The sequence below is a fragment of the Arvicanthis niloticus genome, chromosome 18, assembly GCF_011762505.2.
Source record: "Arvicanthis niloticus isolate mArvNil1 chromosome 18, mArvNil1.pat.X, whole genome shotgun sequence".
Classification (NCBI taxonomy): domain Eukaryota; kingdom Metazoa; phylum Chordata; class Mammalia; order Rodentia; family Muridae; genus Arvicanthis; species Arvicanthis niloticus.
Window position 1 is genome coordinate 14159504 of NC_047675.1, and position 23322 is coordinate 14182825.

At 41.8% G+C, this 23322-nt stretch overlaps 1 protein-coding gene across 4 annotated transcripts in view; it reads left to right on the forward strand.

The window, feature by feature from the left end:
* Lonp2 (lon peptidase 2, peroxisomal) overlaps positions 1-23322 on the forward strand; it is an 83523-nt gene that overhangs the window by 56586 nt on the left and 3615 nt on the right. For all 4 annotated transcript variants that reach the window (XM_034523131.2, XM_076915558.1, XM_076915559.1 and 1 more), the window contains 2 exons: positions 18738-18880; positions 23092-23299. In XM_034523131.2, the coding sequence (XP_034379022.1) occupies positions 18738-18880; positions 23092-23299 (351 nt within the window). The remainder of the gene's footprint in view (positions 1-18737; positions 18881-23091; positions 23300-23322) is intronic.

Genomic DNA, 23322 nt, shown 5'->3' on the forward strand with positions numbered 1-23322 from the left:
CTTAGGGTCTGTATGATATCAGTCCAGGATCTTCTGGCTTTTATAGTCCCTGGTGAGAAGTCTGATGTAATTCTTATAGGTCTGACTTTATATGTTACTTGACCTTTTTCCCTTACTGCATTTAACATTTTTTCTTTGTTTTTTTGCATTTGGTGTTTTGATTATTATGTGATGGGAAGAATTTCTTTTCTGGTCTAGTCTATTTGGAGTTCTGTAGGCCTCTTGTATGTTCCATGGGCATCTCTTTCTTTAGGTTAGGGAAATTTTCTTCCATAATTTTGTTGAAGATATTTACTGGCCCTTTAAGTTGGGAATCTTCACTGTCATCTATACCTATTATCCTTAGATTTGGTTTTCTCATTATGTCCTGAGTTTCCTGAATGTTTTGAGTTAGGAGCTTTTTGCATTTTGCATTTTCTTTGCCAGTTGTGTCAATGTTTTCCATGGTATCTTCTGCACATGAGAGTCTCTATTTTATCTCTTGTATTCTGTTGGTGATGTTTACATCTATGACTCCCAATCTCTTTCCTAGGTTTTCTATCTCTGGGTAGTCTCTCTTTGGGATTTCTTTATTGTTTCTACTTCCATTTTTATGTCCTGGATGGTTTGGGTTTTTTTGTTTTTGTTTTTTTTTTTTTAAATTTCTTCACCTGTTTGGTTGTGTTTTCCTGTAATTCTTTAAGGGACTTTTGTGTTTCCTCTTTAAGGGCTTCTACCTGTTTACGTCTGTTCTCCTGTATTTCTTTAAGGGAGTTGTTTATGTCCTTCTTAAAGTCCTCTGTCTTCATCATGAGAAGTGAATTTAAATCTGAATCCTGCTTTTCTGGTGTGATGGGGTGTCCCAGACTTGCTATGGTGGGAGAACTGGGTTCTGATGATGCCAGGTAACCTTGGTTTCTATTGCTTATATTCTTGAGCTTGCCTTTCGCCATCTGGTTAACTCTAGTGCTACCTGTACTCACTGTCTCTGACTGGAATCTGTATTTCTTGTTATCTTGCTTGTGTCAGAACTCTTCAGAGTCCAGCTGCCTCTGTGATCCTGTCATCCTGAACTCCTGGGTGGAAGAGCTCCTGGGATTTAGGCTGCCTCTGGGATTCTGAAATCCTATGATCCTGGCGTGTTAGAGCTCCTGAGAATCCAGCTTCCTCAACTGCTCTGAGTACAGGGGATTATCCACTGCTCTGAGTGCGGTGGTTCCTCTAGGATGGGTCAGGATATGGTGTCTTCATGGGAGCAGACCAGCTAAGAGTCTGCCCCAGCAAAAAGACATCCTCAAACATTTTAACCTACCTTCCATGCCTTTCTTTCGGGTGGATTTAGAATGAAGAGAATAATTTGTGTATCTGTCTCCGTATACCAAAACCACAAAGCACATGCTTTGGGGGTGATTATTTTAGATTGCTACAAGACTCAGAAGTAAGGTTTAGTTTCTAGAGTACGTGCTTGGGTCTAATGGTAAGGTCGTGACAAGTCACCATTTCTGTATTATTATAGGGGCTGAGTAAAGCTAACCTACATTTTCCTAATCTTCAGACTGGGCAGCTTTGAACTCCGCCTGTTGCCAGCAAGTTTGGTCATTGAAAAGCTGTAACAGTCATTGCAGTCTCAGAACATTTTACTCAACACTGAAGTTTCTTACTCAAGACCAAGTTACACAAACAGGGCGTGGAAATGATTCTGTTTCACATCTTCAGTTTTGGAAGTTCTCCTTCATCTTGGGAGTTCTTTTCTGTCCTTTGACTACATTGGTAGCTCAGAATAATTGAAAATCTGCTTCGGTCATTGGACTGAGGTTATTGTTGGGAAATATGGACTTCAGAGACACTTTTATTTTTCAAGACACTTGGCTTGCTGATAAAGCTTGGGGGCTTTTGTAGCCTTCTGCAAACTAAAATTCTAAATTTTAGGCCCAGATCTGAATTCATGTGGATGTATGTACGCTGCCAGGGTGAGTGAAAGGTCAAAAGAAGCCTGAGTGTAAACTTGCTCTAAAAGCCTTCAGTTGAGTAGCTTTTGAGGTGATCATACCCCCAAACCAAGGCAGTTGCTAATTTTCTGAAATCCTAGAATGAGACCCTAAGCTCCAGGCTGGCTACTGTTCTAGTGTGCTTTCTGTTGCTGTAAACCATGACTAAAAGCAGCGTGGGGAGGAAAGGGCTTGTTTGTCTTACACTTACTTACATGTGATGTATAGTCTGTCATCAGGGAAGCCCGACAGGGACTCAAGGCAGAAACTAAGACCACAGAGGAACACTGCTTACTGGTTTGCTTTCTGTGGCTTGCCTTGCTTTTATACAACCCCAGGATTACCTGCCCAGGAGTGACACAACTCACATCAGGCATTAATCAAGAAATCGCCTTCATAGACCAGTTTGATAAGGGCAGATCCTTGACTGAGGTTCATTCCAGGTGATTTCAGTTTGTCTCAAGACGACAAACTAACCAGCACAACTGAGTCCTTATCTACTTGGCATGCAGACTGACACTGTTAAGCCATAACCATTCCTTTCTTTGTCCCCAAGATCTTGTTTATATTTATATCATAATATAAAACCAGTCTAACTTTTTTTTTTTTTTTTTTTTTTTTTGGTTTTTGGAGACAGGGTTTCTCTGTGTAGTCCTGTAGTCCTGGCTGTCCTGGAACTCACTCTGTAGACCAGGCTGGCTCGAACTCAGAAATCCGCATGCCTCTGCCTCCCAAGTGCTGGGATAAAAGGCATGCGCCACTACTGCCCAGCAAGTCTAACTTTAAGAGTTCTATGGTCTTTAAGAACTTCAATGATGTGAAAGTTTTAAGTCTTCTTCAAAAATCCAGTCTTTTAACTATGAGCTCATGTGAATCCAAAACAAATTGCATACTTTCTTATTTTAGAACAGAAGAATCAGAGTATAGTTAATCAAAACAAACAAAACCAAACCCAACAGTGGAAATAGCTCAGTGTCCCACAGCTTGGACTCACTATCTTCTGGGCTCCAAAAGGCTTGGGCAGTTCTGCTTCTCCAAGTCAGTTATCCTCTGTATACACAGCTTGTCTCATAGAACCAGGCCAGCTTCAGTGTACTATTTCCACAGTTAAAATCTTGTCTATTGGACTGAGAAGGTAGCTTGCAGAGTAAAGGTGTTTGCTGCCAGGCAAGAAAAGAAATGTTTCTTGTACAGTATTAATTTCAAATAAATTAACATGTGTCAAAGATTTAAGAAACTCATCAGTTGAGAAAACATGTAAGGTTTTACATTCCAGTTCAATAAAGAATCCACAGGTTGAGAACCACTGTGTTTAAAAAGAAAAAAAGATTTAACTTTGACACAATCAGGAATGCTGAAACTAGAAATTATTTTATTAAGAAATGCAAAGTGGAGAAGTGGAGGGGTCACCTGTACCCCACAGATACAATTCATTTTTATTTCTAACAGTTTCATGCAGCTTAACAGACTTGAAAGATAGATGTAGCGTTGTACAGACAGCTTGAGAGTAACCAGACCACTTGCCCCTTCTCTTCAGACTCATTTCCTAGTCTTTTGGGGTTTTACCTAGTGATAGTCACAGAAGTGCAGAGGTATGCTTTAATATCACTAATGCTGGTTGTCTTCAGTTACAGAAGTCCTTATAGAAGCTGGGGCAGGGGCTCAGTGGTGAAGCAATTCCCTAAGCATTCGTGGGGCATTAGGTTTGATTCCCAGAACAATAAGAAAACAATCTTTTCTGTGGCTCTGATTCTTTTCTGACTGATGGCCTTTAGTGGTTTTACTGCCTCAGCTCTCTGTGTGGTGTGAGTATGCATGCACTCTGCCATGTCCAGCTCAAGTAACCTTCTCTCCAGATTTACCAGTTTGCCTTGCCTTGTCAAGGAACTTCTGAGCTCCAAGTGGCTTTTCTTTTTTTTTTTTTTTTTTCTTTTTTTTTTTTTTTTTGGTTTTTTGAGACAGGGTTTCTCTGTGTAGCCTTGGCTGTCCTGGAACTCACTCTGTAGACCAGGCTGGCCTCGAACTCAGAAATCACCTGCCTCTGCCTCCCAAGTGCTGGGATTAAAGGCGTGCGCCACCACCGCCCGGCTCAAGTGGCTTTTCTAGACTGGACTGTGAAGATCAGTCTGGCTGAGAGCAGGAGGCCTGATACATCTTATGATTGCTGTGGATTTCAGGTGACTTGTTTCCCCTCCCAGGGTCTGTTTCCCTGGGTACAAAATGAAGAATTGAACCAGCTCAGGCCATCTTTTAATACCATGCTTCTCTCATGTGCTTGAGTTTCCAGTCCTACCTAAACTCCCTAACCTCAGTAGGTGACCAAGGTGTTATCAGAAAACTGTTGCCTAAGGACACTGTGTGACCACCTGACCTCAGACACTGAAATCCTGCTTTCTTTAGAAACAAATACACATTTTATATTCTCTGAAATATTATGCCCAAAGACCACAAAATGTAGCTCTTGAACTTATAGAACTGAGCTTGGGCAAGTAGTATAGAGAATAAAAAAAAGATAACTAAAATGTTCTGTCCCAAGCTAAGGTAGGTGTCCGTTCCTAGGGCTGTCTTTTGATGCTCAGAGCTCTTCTCTTAAAGGGAATAGGAGATAACTTATTTCAGAGCCATTATGAGTAACCATGGCCCAGGAACCCAGATTATGTTGCCTTAAATTCCATGTTTCAATGTAGGAGCAGAGTCACTGGGTTTTATCATTATATAGAACAAAGAAAATAATAAATCAAGCCAACTTTAAAATACATTGGTGGTTATACCAGAGAGGCAGATACATTAAGATGGGGATTCTTTTCTGTAGGCTCAAGATGCTATCTGATGACATTCATAGCTCTTGGTTTAGTGGAAGCTAGTTTTCCAATAAGTTAATAGCTTCTAAGAGTTTATTATTATTATTGCTATTATTATTGTCATTGTTGTTGTTGTTGTTGTTGTTGTTGATCACAAGGCATTAGTTCAGATACAGAGTATGGCAAGAAATGGCTGTTCCAGAAAGCTAAAACTATTCCAAGATAAAGTAATTAGCCTCTGAACCTATGGAATTCCAATCTCTCCACAGTACTGAAATTCCAATTGGTCTGTCAATTTCTGCAGACACAAATACCTTCCAGGAGGTTTTTGTTCGTAGCCAGACACAGCTTCTTTTCAGGAATTTTCGTTTACAATATTAAGCTTTCTACACTCCTGGCCTACAAGGCAGATCATCTTAAGGAATACCATTTTAATGGAAGATTTATTTGAAAGGCAGTTCTCTGGGTTTTTAGAGATCTGCTGTAATTTCTTGAGGCTTTATTACCCTATAATCTTTCTTTTTATGTCACCCATTAAAGACAGAGTTTCTTGTAACCCAGGCTAGCCTGAAACTCATTATGTGTCCTTGTACTTTTCGTACTCTGACCCTCACCACCTGTGCTGGGACTACAGACACGTGCCACCACACTTTTTTCTTCGTACGTGTTGCTAGGATCGAAGCCAGGATTGCATGTGTGTTAGACAGGCACCCTACCTACCAACTGAGTTATGCTGCCAGCTCCTCCCCCACTTTGCAGTGCCTCCCCTGCTATGCCCTTTTTGTGATTTTTCCATGGTTCCAGGACATGCTTTCATCAAAATCATGTTCTGTGGCAGAGGGAAAGGCGAAGGGGACAGCTCCAGTCTCTCCTCAGTAGCAGACAGCTGCTTGGAAAGACCCTGACCTCTCCTCCCACAACTCCAGAGTGTGCCTGGTCCCTGGGAAAGTCACTCCCACATCTTGCTCTGCTCTGCCTTGCACCTGTAACTCCCAGCATCCCTCTGGAACACCTTGTGCTGTGTGCTTCCCTGATACCTAATGCAGTCCAATGCCTTGATTTTTCTCTGACCTCTTGGCTATATCCTGAGTTAGCTTCTTAGACTATAAAGTCTAAGATAGTAAGTCAGTTTCTAAAACTTCAACTTCCTTTTGGTTTCAAACCAGTTTAAGTAGAGGAGGGTGTGGGGTGAGATTGACCTCGTTTTTCTCCTACCTGTTGTATTTGTTGACAATCTCGTGTATACAATGTACCTTGCTTATATCGACCCCGCCTCCTTGCTCACACTCTCTAGAGCACCTGCTTGCAACACATCCCCTGCCTGGTCTCACATCCTCTTTTTCAATGCAGAGTCTAGTTAGTGCTGCCTGCGGGGTACTGCCTGCTCTTGTGCAGGTAGCCATAGTTGCCGTGCTCCAGAGTGCAGTGGCCATGTCATGTCCATAAGACAGCATTTCAAGCACAGCTTGATGCATATCCAGTTCAGGACTGAGCACTTAGCAGTCACTATGCTCAGCACTCTGACCAGTTAACGAGTTTCTGTACTAACTGCTACCCATTGCAAAAGACACTTCTCTGGCCAAAGTTTAAAATGTCATTTAACAACAGTGGTAAGTTACCTGTAAGGCCTACCACCTCCCAAGCCAGGGACTTCTAATCAGGTTTACAATATCAGGCATAAATTCCTTCCTGTGAAACAGGCTTCAGATCCAATCAAAAAGTTGGTGGTTATCCTGGAACTTGTGTGCCACTCTTGTACTGGGAAATAAATGTCTCCTGGTGCACCTTAGTAATATTAATAAACCTACAAGGAGAAAGTTTTCAGATCAGTTCCAGCTTGGTTTTTCTATGTCTTGAAGCAAAAATAGGCCATGTTGTCAGCAACGACGGTTATAGGGCAACCAGGTACGATGACAAAACCTGTGCTGTTGGGGGGGGGGCAGGGGCTCTTGACTCCTTCCTTGCCATTAACTCAATGGGATGTGGCCGCCATCTGGATGGAACTGAAATTTTGATTTAATAGCCCATGTCTTCTGGAATATTCTGCTTCGTCCATCTATGCAGAGTATCTGTGTTCAAACTCCTTTTTTAAACTATGTTTTTAATTTGCTTATAAACTAGTGGGTTTTCATAAAGGTTTCTCACAAATCCTTAGTGTTGACTAACTGACCCTTCCTTCCTCTGTCTTCCCCCGCCCCCAGCCCTGCTTAAACCTTTAATCCCAGCCTTCCCTCTGTTGCTTCCACAGAACATGTGTTTGCTCTCCCCTTCTCCCTTAAGGCCTCTTCCCTTCCCTGTCACAGTCCTCCCCCTGTCCTCTTTTAAGCCTCCTGATCTTTATAGACATTCCGGATTTTACACAGAAATATAAAAGTGCGAAGCTAGGATCCATGTGAGAGAGAACATGTGTTGTGTATCTTTCTGGGCTACTTAGTATAATTTCGTAGTCCTACCCATTTTCCTGTGCCTTTTACAATTTCATTTTTCTTTATAGTTGTGTATATATGCCAACATCCATTATCCACTCGTCAGTTGATGAACATCTAGGCTGATTACATTTCAGCAAAGAACATGGATATGCACATATTTTTGTAGAAGGATATGAGATCTTTTGAGTATATGAGTTATATGTTCAGTAATGATATAGCTCAGTCATATATGATAGATGTATTTCCAACTAAGAGATATACCACACTGAATTTCATAGTGGCCATATTAGTCTATACTCCCTCTAACTGTGACAGGGCTCCCCTTCCCACACATCCTAATCCAAATTTGTTGTCCTTGTTTCCTGGATGGTTGCCATTCTGGAGTTGAGTCAGAATCTCAAAGCAGCTTTCATTTAAGTTTCATTTTCCTCATGGTTGATTGTGAAATATGTTTTAAAATATTTTTTAGTCATTTAGTTCTTTTGAGAACTCTGGTTCCATGGCTCCTCCCCACCTACTCCCCCTTTTCTTATTAAAAGGATTTCTTTTAAGAGTATATGAATACCATATTCATATCATTTCCAACCCTCACCTCCCCCACCAACTTTTCCCATGTTTCCCTCCACTTCCTCTCAAGATCATGGCTTCTTCGATTATATGTATACACACACACACACACAACTATATAAATACATCCTGAGCCCATTTAGAGTTGTTCGTGTGTGTGTGTGTGTGTGTGTGTGTGTGTGTGTGTGTGTGTGTATTTAACAGACTACTTGAGGCTCGTCAGGGGGTTCATTCTTAGAGAAGACTGATAGCCCTTACCAGCCATTAATGACTTAGAGCTTTATCTTGGGTAGCTCTTTCGAGATTGCTCCCATCCACAGTGGCATACAACTGTGTTGTGCAGGTATTGTTTAGGCAACCATACTTTTGGGATACCATAGGTACAGCTATGTCATATAGAAGACATTGTCTCACAGCAGGCATCCAGATCCTCTGGCTCCTACAATCTTTCTGCTGCTTCTCTGTTTCCTGAGCCTTAGGTGTACAGGTCTTATTATAAATGTATCTACTAGGGTTGGGCACCCTTGTGGATTTCTGTAATAGTCTCTGCTGCAAAAGAAGCTTCTTGATGAGATGCAAGAGCTCTGCTCATTTAAGGATATAAGGATAAATATTTAGAATGCAATTAGAAATTGTACTGGTCTAGAAAAGTGGCAGTAGTCGGATCTCCTCTAGGTCCCTGGCCCCACCAGCCACAAGTAGTTGGCTACGTTTTCAATAATAAGCACGACTTCCCTCCTGTCGAGCAGGCCTTTCATCTATTAGTCAGCTGCTGGTTGCCGCCAAGCGAGAAGTGCTGCTATTGCATTCTTTGGAATACCTTCCAGGTTGGTAATTCTGTGACCTAGTTCTTTGTTGGGCTGATTCTTTTCTTTGTGTTTAGTTTCCTGAGATCTTTGTATATTCTAGACACTACTCTGTTGTCAGATACATCACTGGAAAAGACTTTGTCCTGCACTGTAAGCTGTCTCTTCACTTGATTATCTGTTGCCTTTGCTGAACAAAAGCCTTTTAATCTTACAAGATCCCATTTGTTGACTATTGGCTTAATTCCCTGAGCGATCAGAGCCCTATTAAGAAAGTCTTTACATAAAGCCAGTGTCTTGACATGCACTTGTTACTTTTCTGTAGCAGTTTCAGAGTTTTAAGTCTTATGCTGAGGCTCTTGACCTGTTTAGAGCTGATTTTGTGAATGGTGAGAGATAAAGGATTAGTTTCATCCTTCTGCATGTCTCTCCAGTTTTCCCAGTATCATTTATTGAAGATGCTATCTTTTCTCCAGTGTATTACTGGCCTCTGTCAAAAATCAGGAGGGTATAGTTGTAAGACCTTACATCTCAGTCCTCAACTTCATTAATTTATGTTCCAGTTTTTGTTAGGAGGATCATGCTTTTTTTAAAATTAGTTCACTATATTTTATTTATTGTGTGTGTGTGTGTGTGTGTGTGTGTGTGTGTGTGTGTGTACACTCATGCCATGAGGCATATATGAAGGTCAGAAGATAATGTTTTAGGAGTTGGCTCTTTTCCACTTCGTAGGTCCTGGGGATCAAAGTGGCAGATGCTTCTCTCTGAGCTCCCTTACCTTCCCAATCATGCTGTCTTTAATATTATTTCTCCGTAATATAACTTTAAATCAAGCATGGTTTTAACTCCTGCAGGATTCTCTTTGCTCAGGATTACTTTGGTTATTCAAGGTCTCTTGTGATTCTATATGGTTTTTTTTTTTTTTTTTTTTTTTTTTTTTTTTTGGTTTTTTTGAGACAGGGTTTCTCTGTGTAGCCCTGGCTGTCCTGGAACTCACTCTGTAGACCAGGCTGGCCTCGAACTCAGAAATCCGCCTGCCTCTGCCTCCCAAGTGCTGGGATTGAAGGCGTGCGCCACCACTGCCCACCTCTATATGGATCTTAAGATTGTTATTCCTATTTCTGTGAAGAATGGCATTGTAATTTTGATGATGATTAAATTGAATCTATATATTGCTTTTGAAGTATGGCAATTTTCAAAATATTGAGGTTTTTTGTTTTGGTTTTATTTTGTTTTGTTTTATAAATGAGTCTCACTATATAACCCTAGATGTCTTGAAACTCACTCTGTAAACAAGGCTGGCCTGGAACTCAGAGAGATCTACCCACCTCTTCATCCTAAGATCTGGAATTAGAGGCATTCACCACCACTCCCAGTTCTCTTCCGTTTCTTTAAACTGTGTTGTAAAGTTTTTACTGTAGAAGTCTTTCACATACTTGGGTATATTTATACCAACGTATTTTAAAGACTGTAGTAAATGGGATTGTTTCCTGATTGTTTTTTACTTTGTTTTCCATCAGTATATAGGAAGTGTGTTTATTTTGTATCCTGCCACTCTGCTAAAAGTATCTGTCAGTTTTAAGGGTTCTTCTGGTTAGAGTCTTTAGGTCTCTTACACAGGGAATCATATCACCTACAATAGAGGCACTTGGCCTTCTTAATTGCCCATCTGTATCTGTATGTTCTCCTCTCTTGCTGCTAAAGCTGTAACTCCTAGTCTTGCTATGCTGTAATGCATACGAATAAAGAAAGTGGACAGCAGTGGAGCTGCTTTGGGGTATCCCTAGTTTTATAATGTTGGCTGTAGGCCTGTCATAGATGTTTTTCCTATTCAGGATTTCTTCAGAATTTTTAATATGAAGGAATGTTGGGTTTTGTCAGGTCCCTTTTCTGTATCTATGAAAGCAACCATGTTGTCCTTGAGTCTCCTTGTATCATAGGTAACATTTATTGATTACATGTGTTGAACCATGGGTTTGTTTCCGAGTTCTTTTTCATTTGGTTTTCCATTGGTGTACATCTTAGCTGTAGTTAAATCCAACTTGATCCTGGTGAATGATCTTTTTTGATGTGTTCTTGAATTCAGTTTGCAGATATTTTGTTGGAAGCGTTGGCATCTAAATACATCAGAGAAGTTTTTGTTTCTTTTCTTTTCTTTTTTATGTTATCTTTGGTATCAGGGTAAAACTAGCCTTGTAAAAGGAGGTTGGTAATACTCCTTTCTTTGTTGTTTTATTGACTAGTTTTAGAAGTAGTATTGTTAGTTCTTCTAGGTCTGGGAAAATCCACCTGTGACTCCATCTGGACCTGGACTTTTTTCTGTTGAAGGAGATTTAATTACTATGTTAGCCTCACTACTTGCTACAGATTTGTTTAAATTGTCTGTTTCAACTTGGCTTAATTTTTATACATCATAATCCATGTAGAAATTCATCCATTTCTTATGGATTTTTCCAATCTAGTAAAATACATGCTTTCAAAATAAGACCAAATGGTTTTCTGAATTCCACTGGAGTTGATTGTAATGGCTCTTTTATCATCCCTAATTGCATTAATTTGGGTCTTCTCTGTCTCTTGATTTGTTTGGCTAAGGGTTGTCAGTATTTTTAAAGAACTAATTTTTGTTCCATTGGTTCATTGCATTTTTGTTTGTTTCCATATCATAATTTCAGCACTAATATTAATGATTTTAATGATTCTTGTCTTATGATTTTCCCAGGGCCCTGAGGTTTATCATTCATTACGTTGTTTGTTTGCAACCTCTCTGATTTCTTAATGTAGACACGTACAGCTATAAACTTCTTTTCTGAAGACAGCTCTCCTTGTATCCTGTAAGTTTTGGAATGTTGTGTTTTCATTTTCATTTGATTCTAAGAATTTTTTTTTTATTGATTTTTATAGGGACCCAGTCATCATGCAGTAGGATATTAATCTCCAGGAGTTTGTGTATGCTCTAGAGTTTCTCTGACTGTTGGTTTGTAGTCTTATTCTATTACCAGTGAATATGAGGAATTATTTCAGTTTTCATGTATTTGTTAAGACTTGCTTTGTGTCCGAATGCATAACTTATTTTAGAGAAAGGGCTTCTAAGGAAATGTACATCCTGCAGTGCCTCAGTAGAATGTACTGTAGTGTCTGTTAACTCCGTCTGCTCTATAATCATTTTAGTCACATATTTCTCTGGTTTTTCATTTTTAATTTTTTTATCTTATGTGTACAACTGTTTTGCCTGCATATATACTATGTACCATGTGTGTGCCTGGTGCCCACAGAGGCTAAAAGGATGTCAGATCCCTTACAACTAGAGTTTTAGATGGTTGTAAGCTGGTGTGTGGTTGCTGGGACCAAACCTGAATCTCTGGAAGAGCAGCTGGCACTCTTACCTGCTGAGCCATCTCTCCTGAGGCCCTGTCAGCTGATAGGAACGAGGGACTAAAGTCACAGGCTTTTGTTGTACTAACACTAATCTGTGCCTTTACATCTATTAGTTTTTGTTCATGAAATTGAATCCACCTGCTTTGGGGCATATATTTAGAATCATAATGTCTCTTGATTGTTTCCATAATCAATATTGAGTGACTGTCTTTTCTTCCTAGCTTGGATTTGAAGTCTGTTTTGTCACATACTAGAACAGTGGCACCTGCCTGTTTCTTAGTTCCATTCGCTTGGACTACCTCTGTCTGTCCTTTCACAATAAGGTAGTATCTGTCATCTATGGCTAGATGTGTTTCTTGGAGGCATCAAACAGACATTTCTGGCCTTTTGGTCCATTCTACTAGTCTGTGCATTTTGATTGGGGAATTGACACCATTAAGATTGAGAGCTAGTTTTAAAAAGTATGTATTGACTTCTGTTATTTTGTTGACTTTGTAGTATTTTGTTTTTTACCCTTTTCTCTTCCTTAACTATTATTCTCATATGGCTTGTTGTTACCTGTGACCTTATAGGTGGATGTTTTTTCTCTTCAGTCCAAATGATTCCTTTAGTTAACTTCTATAGAGCTGGTTTGATGCTCATACATTCCTTTGGCCTGTTTTTATCGTGGAAAGTTTCATTTTTCCTTCATTTAGGACAGATAGATTTGCTGGATGTAGTGGTCAGGTTGGTATTGTCTTTGGAACTTGAAGTACATCTGTCTAGACCCTCACACCTTTAAGTTTCAGCTAACCTGCTGTTACTCTGACGGTCCTGCCTCTGTGTGACTCGGTGTCTCACAGTTGCTTCTCTCCATGTACTTTCTGGTGTTTTATATATGTAGTGTTTCCCTTCTAATATGACAGAAGGGGGTCTTTTTCTTTTCTGGCCATGACTGTTTGGTATCCTAAATACCTCCTGTGTCTAGATTGGCATCTCTTTTCCAAATTTTGAGAAATTTTGTTAGGATGTTTGTTTACTGAGACAGAAAGAATCTCACTGTGCAGCCCTGGCTGGCCTGGAACTCTCTGTAGACCTAGATGGCCTGAGACTTACAGAGATGTGCCTACCTCTGCTTCCCAAGTACTGGGGTTAAAGGTGTGTGTCACCGTGTCCGACTGTTAGGATTTTTAATGTTTTCTGTGTCTCTAGGATTATAGTCTCGTTCTTTGTCTGTGATTTATACAGTTGGTCTTTTCTGTGTGCCACGTGTATTTGGAATTCCTGCCGGCCCCTTCTTATTGTTTTATCTTTGTCCAGTTTCTCCACATTGTCATTAAGCTCAGGTATTTTGCCTTTTCCTTGATCTGTTCTATTGGTAACATTTTCCACAGAGATTTTCATTTAACTAATGTTTTTTTATTTCCCTCATGTCAGATTGGTCTGTCTTCAGTCCATCTGTCTTAGTATAATTCCTCTTGAATAGCTTGCATCGTGTTCCTTGTTTCCTTCAGCTGTTTGGTTCTTAATCAGGTGCTTATACTTTTATTTTTATTTTTTGAACATTTTTGCAAATCATTATGTCATTCTTTTGAGTTCTCTAGCTGACAGTTCATCTAACTCCCTCTCACCAATACTGTTGAATTAGTAAGTTTTGGAGTTTGCTTTGGTTTTTGTGTTTCTTAAGTTACTGCCTAGGCATGTACACATCTGGAGTTATTTCTTTGCTTGGTTTATTTTTTATCAGCTATATTCTTTCCGTTGACATATTTGCAGTGTTCATGTGGAACTTTAATGTGGCAGAATTGATTGTGCAGTTCAGAAAATAACTCCTTAGTCCAAGAACTCAGAATACCGGGTATCACCTCTTTATTGTTCCCTAAGTGGAATATTAACTGTAAGATCAACCACCACTGTTTGTTTGATACACCCACTCTGTATAAGTCATACAAACCAATTAATAACACTGGCCCATTTGACCTAAATCACTATTAGAGGCTGAGGAACCAAGGCCAGTATGGCGTATACTCAGATGTAGGACTAGTCATGGGAGGTGTTGGGATAGTTTGCTTTTTATTGCTGTGATAAACACCATGACCAAAAGCAACTTGGAGAGGAAAGGTTCTCTTGTATCTCACAGGTTATAATTCCTTTCCAACCTTGATACATATTGCCTGGGCTTAGCAGCTTTCTGGACCTTTGGTGCTCACCCACACAACCTCCTAAGTAAGACAGTTCTTCTTACTTGCAACATGAGTACCATTTATGTCCCACCACCACCCTGTGCTGCCAGCTTTGCCACAGTGCATTATTCTCGCAGTGCAGCTTTCCTCAGCCTAATGTTTCTGCATCCTGGTATCTGAGGCTCTGTTACAATTTGGGTTCCACTCTCACAGCTTCACACAGTCAGCCCAGGAGTCCCATGCAGAGAACCCACTGTTACTACATGTTGCCTGCCTTTGGTGGCTATGTGGAATCTTGATGTAAGCCTGTATGATCCTATAATTCTTTTATTTTGCATGCCTGCAAGACCAGTACCATGTAGACGATGGTAAGTTGTACTACCAGTTTAAGATAAAACCTAGTTCCCTTGGACCACAGCTTTAATGGTCTCTGCCTGGAAATATTTCTCTGAGTACCCCTGGTCTCGTACGATGCCCTAGAGGCTCCCTCTGTTCAGGCATTCTGTTTTCAGATGAGTTTGCATTGTTACATGTGGAGCTCTCTGTGGGTGAGGTCTTATCTCAGGGCAGTTTTACATTTTCCCACGCAGTGCCAGGTTCCTCTGCCCTCTTCAGTGCACTAATCTCTAACCACTGTGCATATCCTGTCAGCACTATCCCTGCCTCCAACCTTAACTCTTCACAGCTTTAAACTTACTCACATTCCTTTCCTCTCTGAAGGGCATGGCTTTTAAAATACCTTGTCTGCTCTGTCTGGCAAAGACCAGTGAGCAGTCACCATGCAGGCACGGATGTTACGCTGGCTTTGAATCTCCTCCACCTCAAACTTAGCTCATTACTTAGGACTTAGCTTTACTCAAAGTGTTTGGACACAGATATAACATAGTCACATTCTTTGCCAGAATGTAACACTGAGGGCCAAGTGCAGTTCCCAGCTGCCTTTGATGTTTTTTCTGAAACCTCATGAGCCCCGCTCCCTCTCTCTACATTCCTGTTAGCACTGTGGCTTCCCAAGGTTCCATCAGAATGCCATGAGCTTGCAGCATTCCACAGCATCTCCAGCCCACTGCTCCAGACTCTGCCAGATTTCTTGTGGGTACCTGACAAGAAGCAGGTCAAAGGAGCAGAGGTTTCTTTTGGCTCACAGCTTGAGGAGAAGGCATGATCGTGGTGGCTCCATGGCAGCAAGGGCATAGTGACTGGTTCCATCTGCCAGTGGTCAGGAAGTAGAGACAAATGCTGGTGATCAAGTCATATGTTTTAATTATGGAAGGTTCTTAGTACAGACGAGCTCTGAGCTGACTAGTACCGAAAGAGCTACCCTCTCTGTGGAAAGAGCTCTTACCCTTCTCCCTCTGTGCACAAAGCACTGACACTTGGAAAAGGTCAGCTGTTCCCAGACATTGGCTCCATACTGTCTTGACCTTCACCCAAGTAGTCTTACCCCTTTGGTGATGGTAAAACAAAATCCAACAACTGCAGCTCCACCTCAGCAGAGCTCACAGAGTGCATCACAGCAAGGCAGCAGCTGTCTGCGTCTCTTCCTTGCACTCTGTGGTCAGTAACCTTTTCTCTCTGTGTGACAAGTGATACCTACTTTCTCTTCTCCTTCTAAGATCTAATGCTGCTGAAAATAGTCACTCTCAGAAAGTCTGCCATTTAACAAGCCACAGAATATAGTCAACAATTGTTCAGTTTCTGTGAAAGAAATACTATGGAGGAAGTTAGGAAAATCAAAAAGACTTTGTAGGATCCGTTGCAGCAAACCTTGGATGGTCGTGTGCATGACAGGCACGGCTATGACAATTTTAGCCAACTGTAATCACTCTATGTTTCTTATTAGTGTGCACAGTAATCACTTTCACTGGGACTATGAAAGGGGTCATAAAAGATGAAACAGTTTATAAGTACATTGTAAGATAGCAGACCAGACAAGGCCAAGGGAAAACAAGACTAGTGTTATAGTTTGCTTTTTGTTGCTGTGATAAACACCATGACCAAAATCAACTTGAGGGAGGAGAGGGTTTATTTGGCTTACACTTCCACTTCACAGTCCGTCATCAAGGGAAGTCAGCAAGAACTCCAGCAGGAACCTGGGGGTGAAACTGACACTGACCATGGGGAATGCTACTGAGGTCTCTCCATGGCTCGTTCGGCTTGCTTTCCTATACAGTCCATGGCTACCTGGATGGCATGTGGTGGGTGGCACCACCCACAGCAGGATGGACCCACCCACATCAATCATTTATCAAGAAAACAAAACCATAGACATGCCCACAAGCCAATCAGATGCAGGTAGTTTCTCACTTGCGGTTTCCTCCTCCCAGGTGACTCTAGTTTGTGTCAAGTTGACAAAAACTTATCAGCACACTAGCTATGAGACAAAGAGAGGCATAGTTTTCTACAGTTTTTAAACATTTTTATGCCTAGCATGGTAGCACATACCATATTCCCAGCATACAGGAAGGACAGATCTCTTTTAGTTTGAGGCCCACCTAGTCTGTATAGCAAGTTCCCAAAGAACACCAGCCAATGATACATATCGAGAGTCTGTCTAAAATGAGTGTATTAATTTAAAAAACTCTGTGTGTGTGTGTGTGTGTGTGTACACATGTGCATGCACACAGAAGTCAGAGGACCTCTTAAGAGTCCTCTTGTGCCACCATGTGGGCCCTGGGAACCAAACTTGCCAGGCTTGGCTGTAGATGCCTTTACCTATTAAGCCATCTCACCAGCACCGTACAGGTTTAGGGTAGGGTGTTTGCTTAGTTTTTTATGTGTATGGATGGTTTGCCTTTTTGCCTCCATGAATGTCTGTGCACCCCACGTGTGCCTGGCACTTGAAGAGGCTAAAAGAAGCATTAGATCCTCTGGAACTGGAGTTACAAAAGTTGTGAGCTGTCATTTGGATGATGGGAATCAAGCCCAGTGCTCTGAACTGCTGAGTCAGCTCCCTAGACCCTACAGTTTTAAACTTTAACTCCATTAGGTCTGATTGCAGGTCAGGTAATATCTTGCATCTGATGAATTATAAAAAGTGATTGGGAGAGGAGAGTAAGCTCAGCTCAGCATCGTTCAGCCCATGTGCTACCCAAGTGAGAACAAGGTCTTTTAACTTCAGCATCCAAGCAGCATGCTCCAGTATGGAGAAGTACCTCACACTAGGCTTCTGTATCTTTCACTGTAGCATGCCCAATTATGCATGGGCAAGTAATAACTGTAAGGTTGAGCTTTATCCTCACACAGAACCATTGCTGACCAGGTGCCATGGCACATGCCCACAATCCCCGCACTCAAGAGTGAGGAAAAGGATTGTGAGTTTGAAGCCAACCCAGGCTACATAGCAAGGCCCTATCTTAAAAAAAAAAACAAACATACAAACAAAAACCACACATGGCTCAAGAAGGTTCTGTTATTCCCAGGTTCACATTGCCCATTAGAAAGTGGGGCAGGATGCCTAGTCAGAAACGGTGGCACATCTGAAATTGTGGCATTCACAAGGTTGAGACAGTTTGAATATTTGAGGCCAACCTAGTCTACCTAGTAAAACCCAATCTCTAAAAACATAAAAAAAAAAAAAAAACATGAACACCATATCAAACTCCCCTGAGAGAGAGTTTGTCCTAAGGCCCAGGCTATGCTGATCCAACAGAACTGTACAAAGTAATGTATTGTGTCTGCACCTTCAGCATCTAGTCTCGGGCCCTTGGTCGAATTGTACCTGGTGATCATTGTTTTCGTTTTCAGTGCTACGTTTTGAACCTAAGTCCTTATACATGCTAAGCAAACACTCTCACAGTGAATTTATCCCCAATGCTTTTACTTTTTATTTATTTAACTTCTTTTTTATACTATTCAGGGTCTCACTATACAGATATCCTTTGCTATCTAGAAACTGGTTACATAAACCAGGTAGGTCTATATTCAGAAGTCCACCTGCCACCTCCTAGGTGCTGGGATTAAAGGTGTGTGCCATGTGCCTGACTTGTTATTTTTGAGACAGTCTCCCCAGTTGCCCAGGTTGCTCTCAAATTCCCTCTATAGTCCAGGAATGCTTTGAACTGTGATTCTCCTGCCTGAGCCTTCCAAGGGCTGGAATACAGTTCATCTTATGTGGCCTCGATGGTATTACTTTGAAAGATATTTGATTATAGACAGCATCCTATTTTGTAGCCTAGGCTAGCCTGAAACTCGCCATGTAGCCCAGGCTGACGTTGAATTTTCAACAGCCTTCCTACAGCTTCCCAATTGCTGAAAGATTTGAGCCTCCACACTCAACCAGGATTTCTCGATGGGAAAAAAAAATTATATTTTAAAAGAAGACAAGTCAAGTTTGCCTCTTTTCACAAAGACAGTAAACAAGTAAAGGCAATTGCAAATGCTCCCTAAGGGCTTTGAAAGACCAGTTCCTCAGCCTATGTACAGGTAAAAGTCTGTGCCCGTTCCTCAGCCTATGTACAGGTAAAAGTCTGTGCTGTTCCTCAGCCTATGTACAGGTAAAAGTCTGTGCCCGTAAGTGCATAAGAGGACTGGACTGGCGTTGTTCACTGTGCCTCCAATTGGTGTTCATTAGTAGTGACTTTCCAGACCAACAGCTCTCTCGGAACCTCTCAATAAATGTTTCTCATAGGTTGTAAAGAGCACGTGCTGGAAGATGCAAAACCTGAATCCATTGGTGATGCTGCAGACTTGGCGCTGCCTCCTGAAATGCCGATTCTGATCGACTCCCATGCCCTGAAAGACATCCTGGGGCCACCGCTGTATGAACTGGAGGTGATGATTCTCGTGTCTATGTTTACACTGGTACTTGCTTGGTGGCGGGGTAGAGTTGGGGTTTCTGAGGCTCAGTTCTGTCTTAAATGAAACTTCCCCTGTGTAGTGTTGCCCTTAGGTGCTTAATGTGATCGTGTGGCTCTTGAATGGGAGTGACTGGAGTCATGTCTTCCTTTGGGCAGCCAGGCTGGCGTGGTCGAGTCATCCCTCCACTCCATGAGTGCTCATGCTCATTGGTTTGCCTATGCAGAAGAATCCTGTCTTCCTTCATACGCATTTCAATCAAGGATGTCCAGTTGTCTTGCCCACCGAGGGCTTGTGCAGGAGGCAGCAAGTCAGCCCTGATCTCAACTATTTGAAAACCAGACTGCTGCCAGCACTAACCTACTATCCATCCAGTAGATATTCCTCAAGGGTTAAACTCTGTGCTGCTCTAACGCTGTCACTGTCTTCTTCTTCTCTTTCCTATCCCACATCACAGAAAGCCTGAGAGCTAGGATGAGCTGAGGCAGCAGATGGAAGTAGCTTATAAAATAGGGTGTTGAAGGCATTGTGTACGGAGTCTGTGGTGTTTAGACATTCAGGTGCATTCACAGGTCAATTCCTCGGAAAGGTTTGTAAAGATGTCTAGAAAATGAGATCTGTTAAACTCTGCATAAGGCAGTCTCTCCAGCAAAAAATTCAGAATCATTACCAATGGTGATAGTTTTCCTGAGGGCTTACAACAAAGGGGAGAAGACTCGCCACACCCATCTACCTTGTTCATGTATTAACTTTGTAACTGGCTCTTGAAGCTAATGAACTTCCCCCACAAAGCTCCGGGTTACCAGAACAGTCCTTGTTTATTCTGGCCAGTGAATCTTAACTTGAATCATAGAACCAAAGGTAATTTGGAGTTGCTTAAATTCTTAAGATACCATGGATTTGAATTTTTTAAAAACTGAGCTTAGTTTTGGTTGAGAAAAGTAGTTAATCGGCTTTTTTGCTCTTAGTCACTGTTTGGGCTTTCTTGCTCTTAGTCACTGTTTGAAGTGAAGACTTAATGATGAAGACAGAGATTCTTATCCCAAGTTCCATGGTCTCTTTTTCTAGACTTCCCAGAAAAAGCTCATTCCAGCAGTTCTCTGAGTACTTAAACTATATTAAAACAAAGGGTTGATACATGTTATGTAACCCTTCTTAGCTGATGTTGGCTTTGGATGTGTTTCTGCCATTCTAGGAGAAAGAGCAGAAAGAACAAAAAGGAGAAATTGTAAACATGTCTTAGTCTTAGCAGCACTCTCTGATGTCATCTGACTCTTACAGCGTCTTAGCTGTACATGTGAATACTTCTACCAACTGGAACGTAAAGAGACTCCCTTAGTCAGTCTGCAAACCCACTCTTCTTTTTAAGGCTACTCATCCTCTCCCCAGACAAGGGCCTTGTCTCTCCAGGCTCCCCACAGAGTCAGGCACTTGTGGCTGTGCTCTTGTAACCACTGTCTTTTACCTTGAGGTACTCTGTTGGTCCTGGAACATAGTCACAGTCATATTCCTGTGATGCTTGCCAGAGCCTGACTAGGATGCTGTGGCTCCTTGTGAAAGCACTAAAGTGAATGTAAAATCGTAAGTCTTCCCCTAGACTAAAAAGGTCACAGAGAACTCTGCACATTTGAACATACCACTATTTTAGTCATGTGACATAAAAGCAATATAAAATTGGCCACAATTAGATATGCAAATGTTCCTTATCTTTGAAGTAAACCAATAGGGCTAGAAAAACAACTCAGCAAGATAAAGATTACCTCCATGTCTGAGATCCAGGCAGTTCAGTGCCCAGAACTCACATGGTGGAAGGCAAGAACAGATTCCTCAAAGTTGTCCTCTGACCTCCACAGTGTGCCCATGGCATGCATGTACATATACACATACACAAATGCTTTTAATTTTTTTCTTAAAAAAAAAAAAAAGTAACCACTAAGAGATCCTGTCTAGCATTCATTAAGCTTTTCTTTAAACATGTTGACTGCTTCCTCAATCTGCATGTTAGCCTAACTGGTGTATGAGTGGGAAAATAACAAATCAACCTGAGGGCCGGGGTTAGAGCTCAGAGGTGTGCTTCTTGCTAACACGCACAAAGCCTTGGAAGATGGGTGAATTGGAGATACTTTCACAAGTAATATGAGAAAACCATTTTGAAAAGGTTTATGTGTCTGTTATGTGTATGCACAAAGGCACATACCACAGTATGCATGTGGAGGTCAGAGGGCAGATTTCAGGAAGCCGTTGTTTTCTTTCACCGTCTGGGCTCCTCTGTGGATCAGAGTCAGGTCCTCAGGCTTGGCAGCAAGCACCTTACCAGCTGGCCCGTCTCCCTAACCTAGGAAAACCATCTAAACCTGGTGACGCCACAAGTCAGCAGTCATAGTGGGAAGGTAGTAAGCGCTGGTGGGTAAACAGGGTTTTGAAATTGCTTTGTTGAGAGTCACCTTGGTTTTGAGGCAGGGTCCTTCTTGGTTTTGACACCACACATCAGGTCTGCAGGCTTCTCCTTCTCTGCCTCCTATTTCCTGGAGGAATGCTGGGGTTAGAGTCACACTGCCATATTCAGTTTTTTACTTGAGACTGGGATGGAACTCAAGTCATCAGATTTGTGGGGCAAGTTTTTGCCCACTGCATCATCCTCCCAGCCTGGTTTCTTTTTAAATCCTATGTATATGGGTGTTTTCCCTGAATATATATGTACCACTTGTATCTTTGGTACCCATGGAGACCAGAAGAAATGGGATCCCCTAAAACTTGACTTAACAGGCAGCTTGCTGGACCGCCAGGTGAGTGCTAGTAGCTGACCCTGGACCCTCGACAAGAAGATAAGTGATCTTGACTGCTGTGCCACTGCTCCAGCCCCTTGCTGGCTTCTTGAAGCAACATTGTTATTAGTTCTGAGGATTCAACTGTTAACCATGTGATTAGGCTAATAAATTGTAACAAATGGCTAAACAAGTGTTAAACATGACTTTGCATTCTGAAAGGCTAGTGCATCCAGCCATGGAAAGGAGCCCTGTAATGAAAGAATAAGAAAATTGACTCAAGCTGGGCAGTGGTGGCACACACCTTTAATCCCAGCACTTGGGAGGCAGAGGCAGGCGGATTTCTGAGTTCGAGGCCAGCCTGGTCTATAAAGTGAGTTAGTTCCAGGACAGCCAGGGCTACACAGGGAAAACCTGTCTCAAAAAACCAAAAAAAAAAAAAAAAAAAAGACTCAATATTATTTTTTTAAATTATGAACTCTTTCATCTATTTGTGTTGTTCTTAAACAGCACTGACCTAAATATTAGTCTTTTCTTTTTCAAATATAGAAGAGCAGGTGCCAGTGCTAGAGAGAAGAGCTGGACTGATGCTGAAGACGAGGGAAACTGCCATCTGCCTGTGAAAGTTGGCCAACTACCCCGTTGCTTCACTGATGCCATGGTTTCCACTGCACACACCTGCTAGAAAGAAACTGGGTCTGAGCACCCAACCCTCCCCCAGGAACCAGCCAGTCCTTGCTAATTCCATAGTGAACTCAGGCACCTGACAGCAGAGAAGTTGCACACTGGATTGTACTTGGAGACACACTGTCCCTAACCTCCAACACAGATAACACCATAGAACAATCTAGAGATATGGGGGTGCAAAGTTAACGTTGCTGGCTTCCAACTGTTACTCTGCATTTTCATACCTGGGGTGTGTTAATCGGTAATTTATCACCTAGACTCATAATCCCAGCTAAGCAGCTTGTTCTGCTTAAACTGGCATGCAGGCAGCACTGCCCAGAGTCTAGGTTATCACCAAGGAGTGGTGACAGAAAGCCCATGAGAGCTGTCACTTGTCAGACAAGTGTTAGTGAGAGGATGGTTGCTCCCTGAAGCAAACTCATGTACTAAAAACCAACTAGGCTTTGGATATATAGAGATGTACAGTCCAATGAAAATACCTGAAAATCAAGGCATATGTAACTGGACCCAAGTGCTCTTGGAAGTCACTTCCTTACCCATGTTGTAGGGCTAAACTACATCTGGTGAATGCTAAATTAGAAACATGCAGATAGTGAGAGATGTGCGTCAAAATAATGTCAGGTAATAACTTGTCAGAAGTTAGTGCTTAAGTTTGCAGTCTTACAGGACTGTGTGATTAAAATGTTCTGGAAACAATTCTGCATGTTGACATAACTGATATTTTCATCTTTCAAGGTATCTGAGCGTTTGAGTCAACCTGGAGTGGCGATAGGGTTAGCGTGGACTCCCCTGGGTGGCAAAATCATGTTTGTGGAGGCAAGTCGGATGGACGGCGAAGGCCAGCTGACCCTGACCGGCCAGCTCGGGGATGTCATGAAGGAGTCTGCGCACCTCGCCATCAGCTGGCTTCGAAGCAATGCGAAGAAATACCACCTGACTAATGGTACATGGCCTAACTGCACGGGG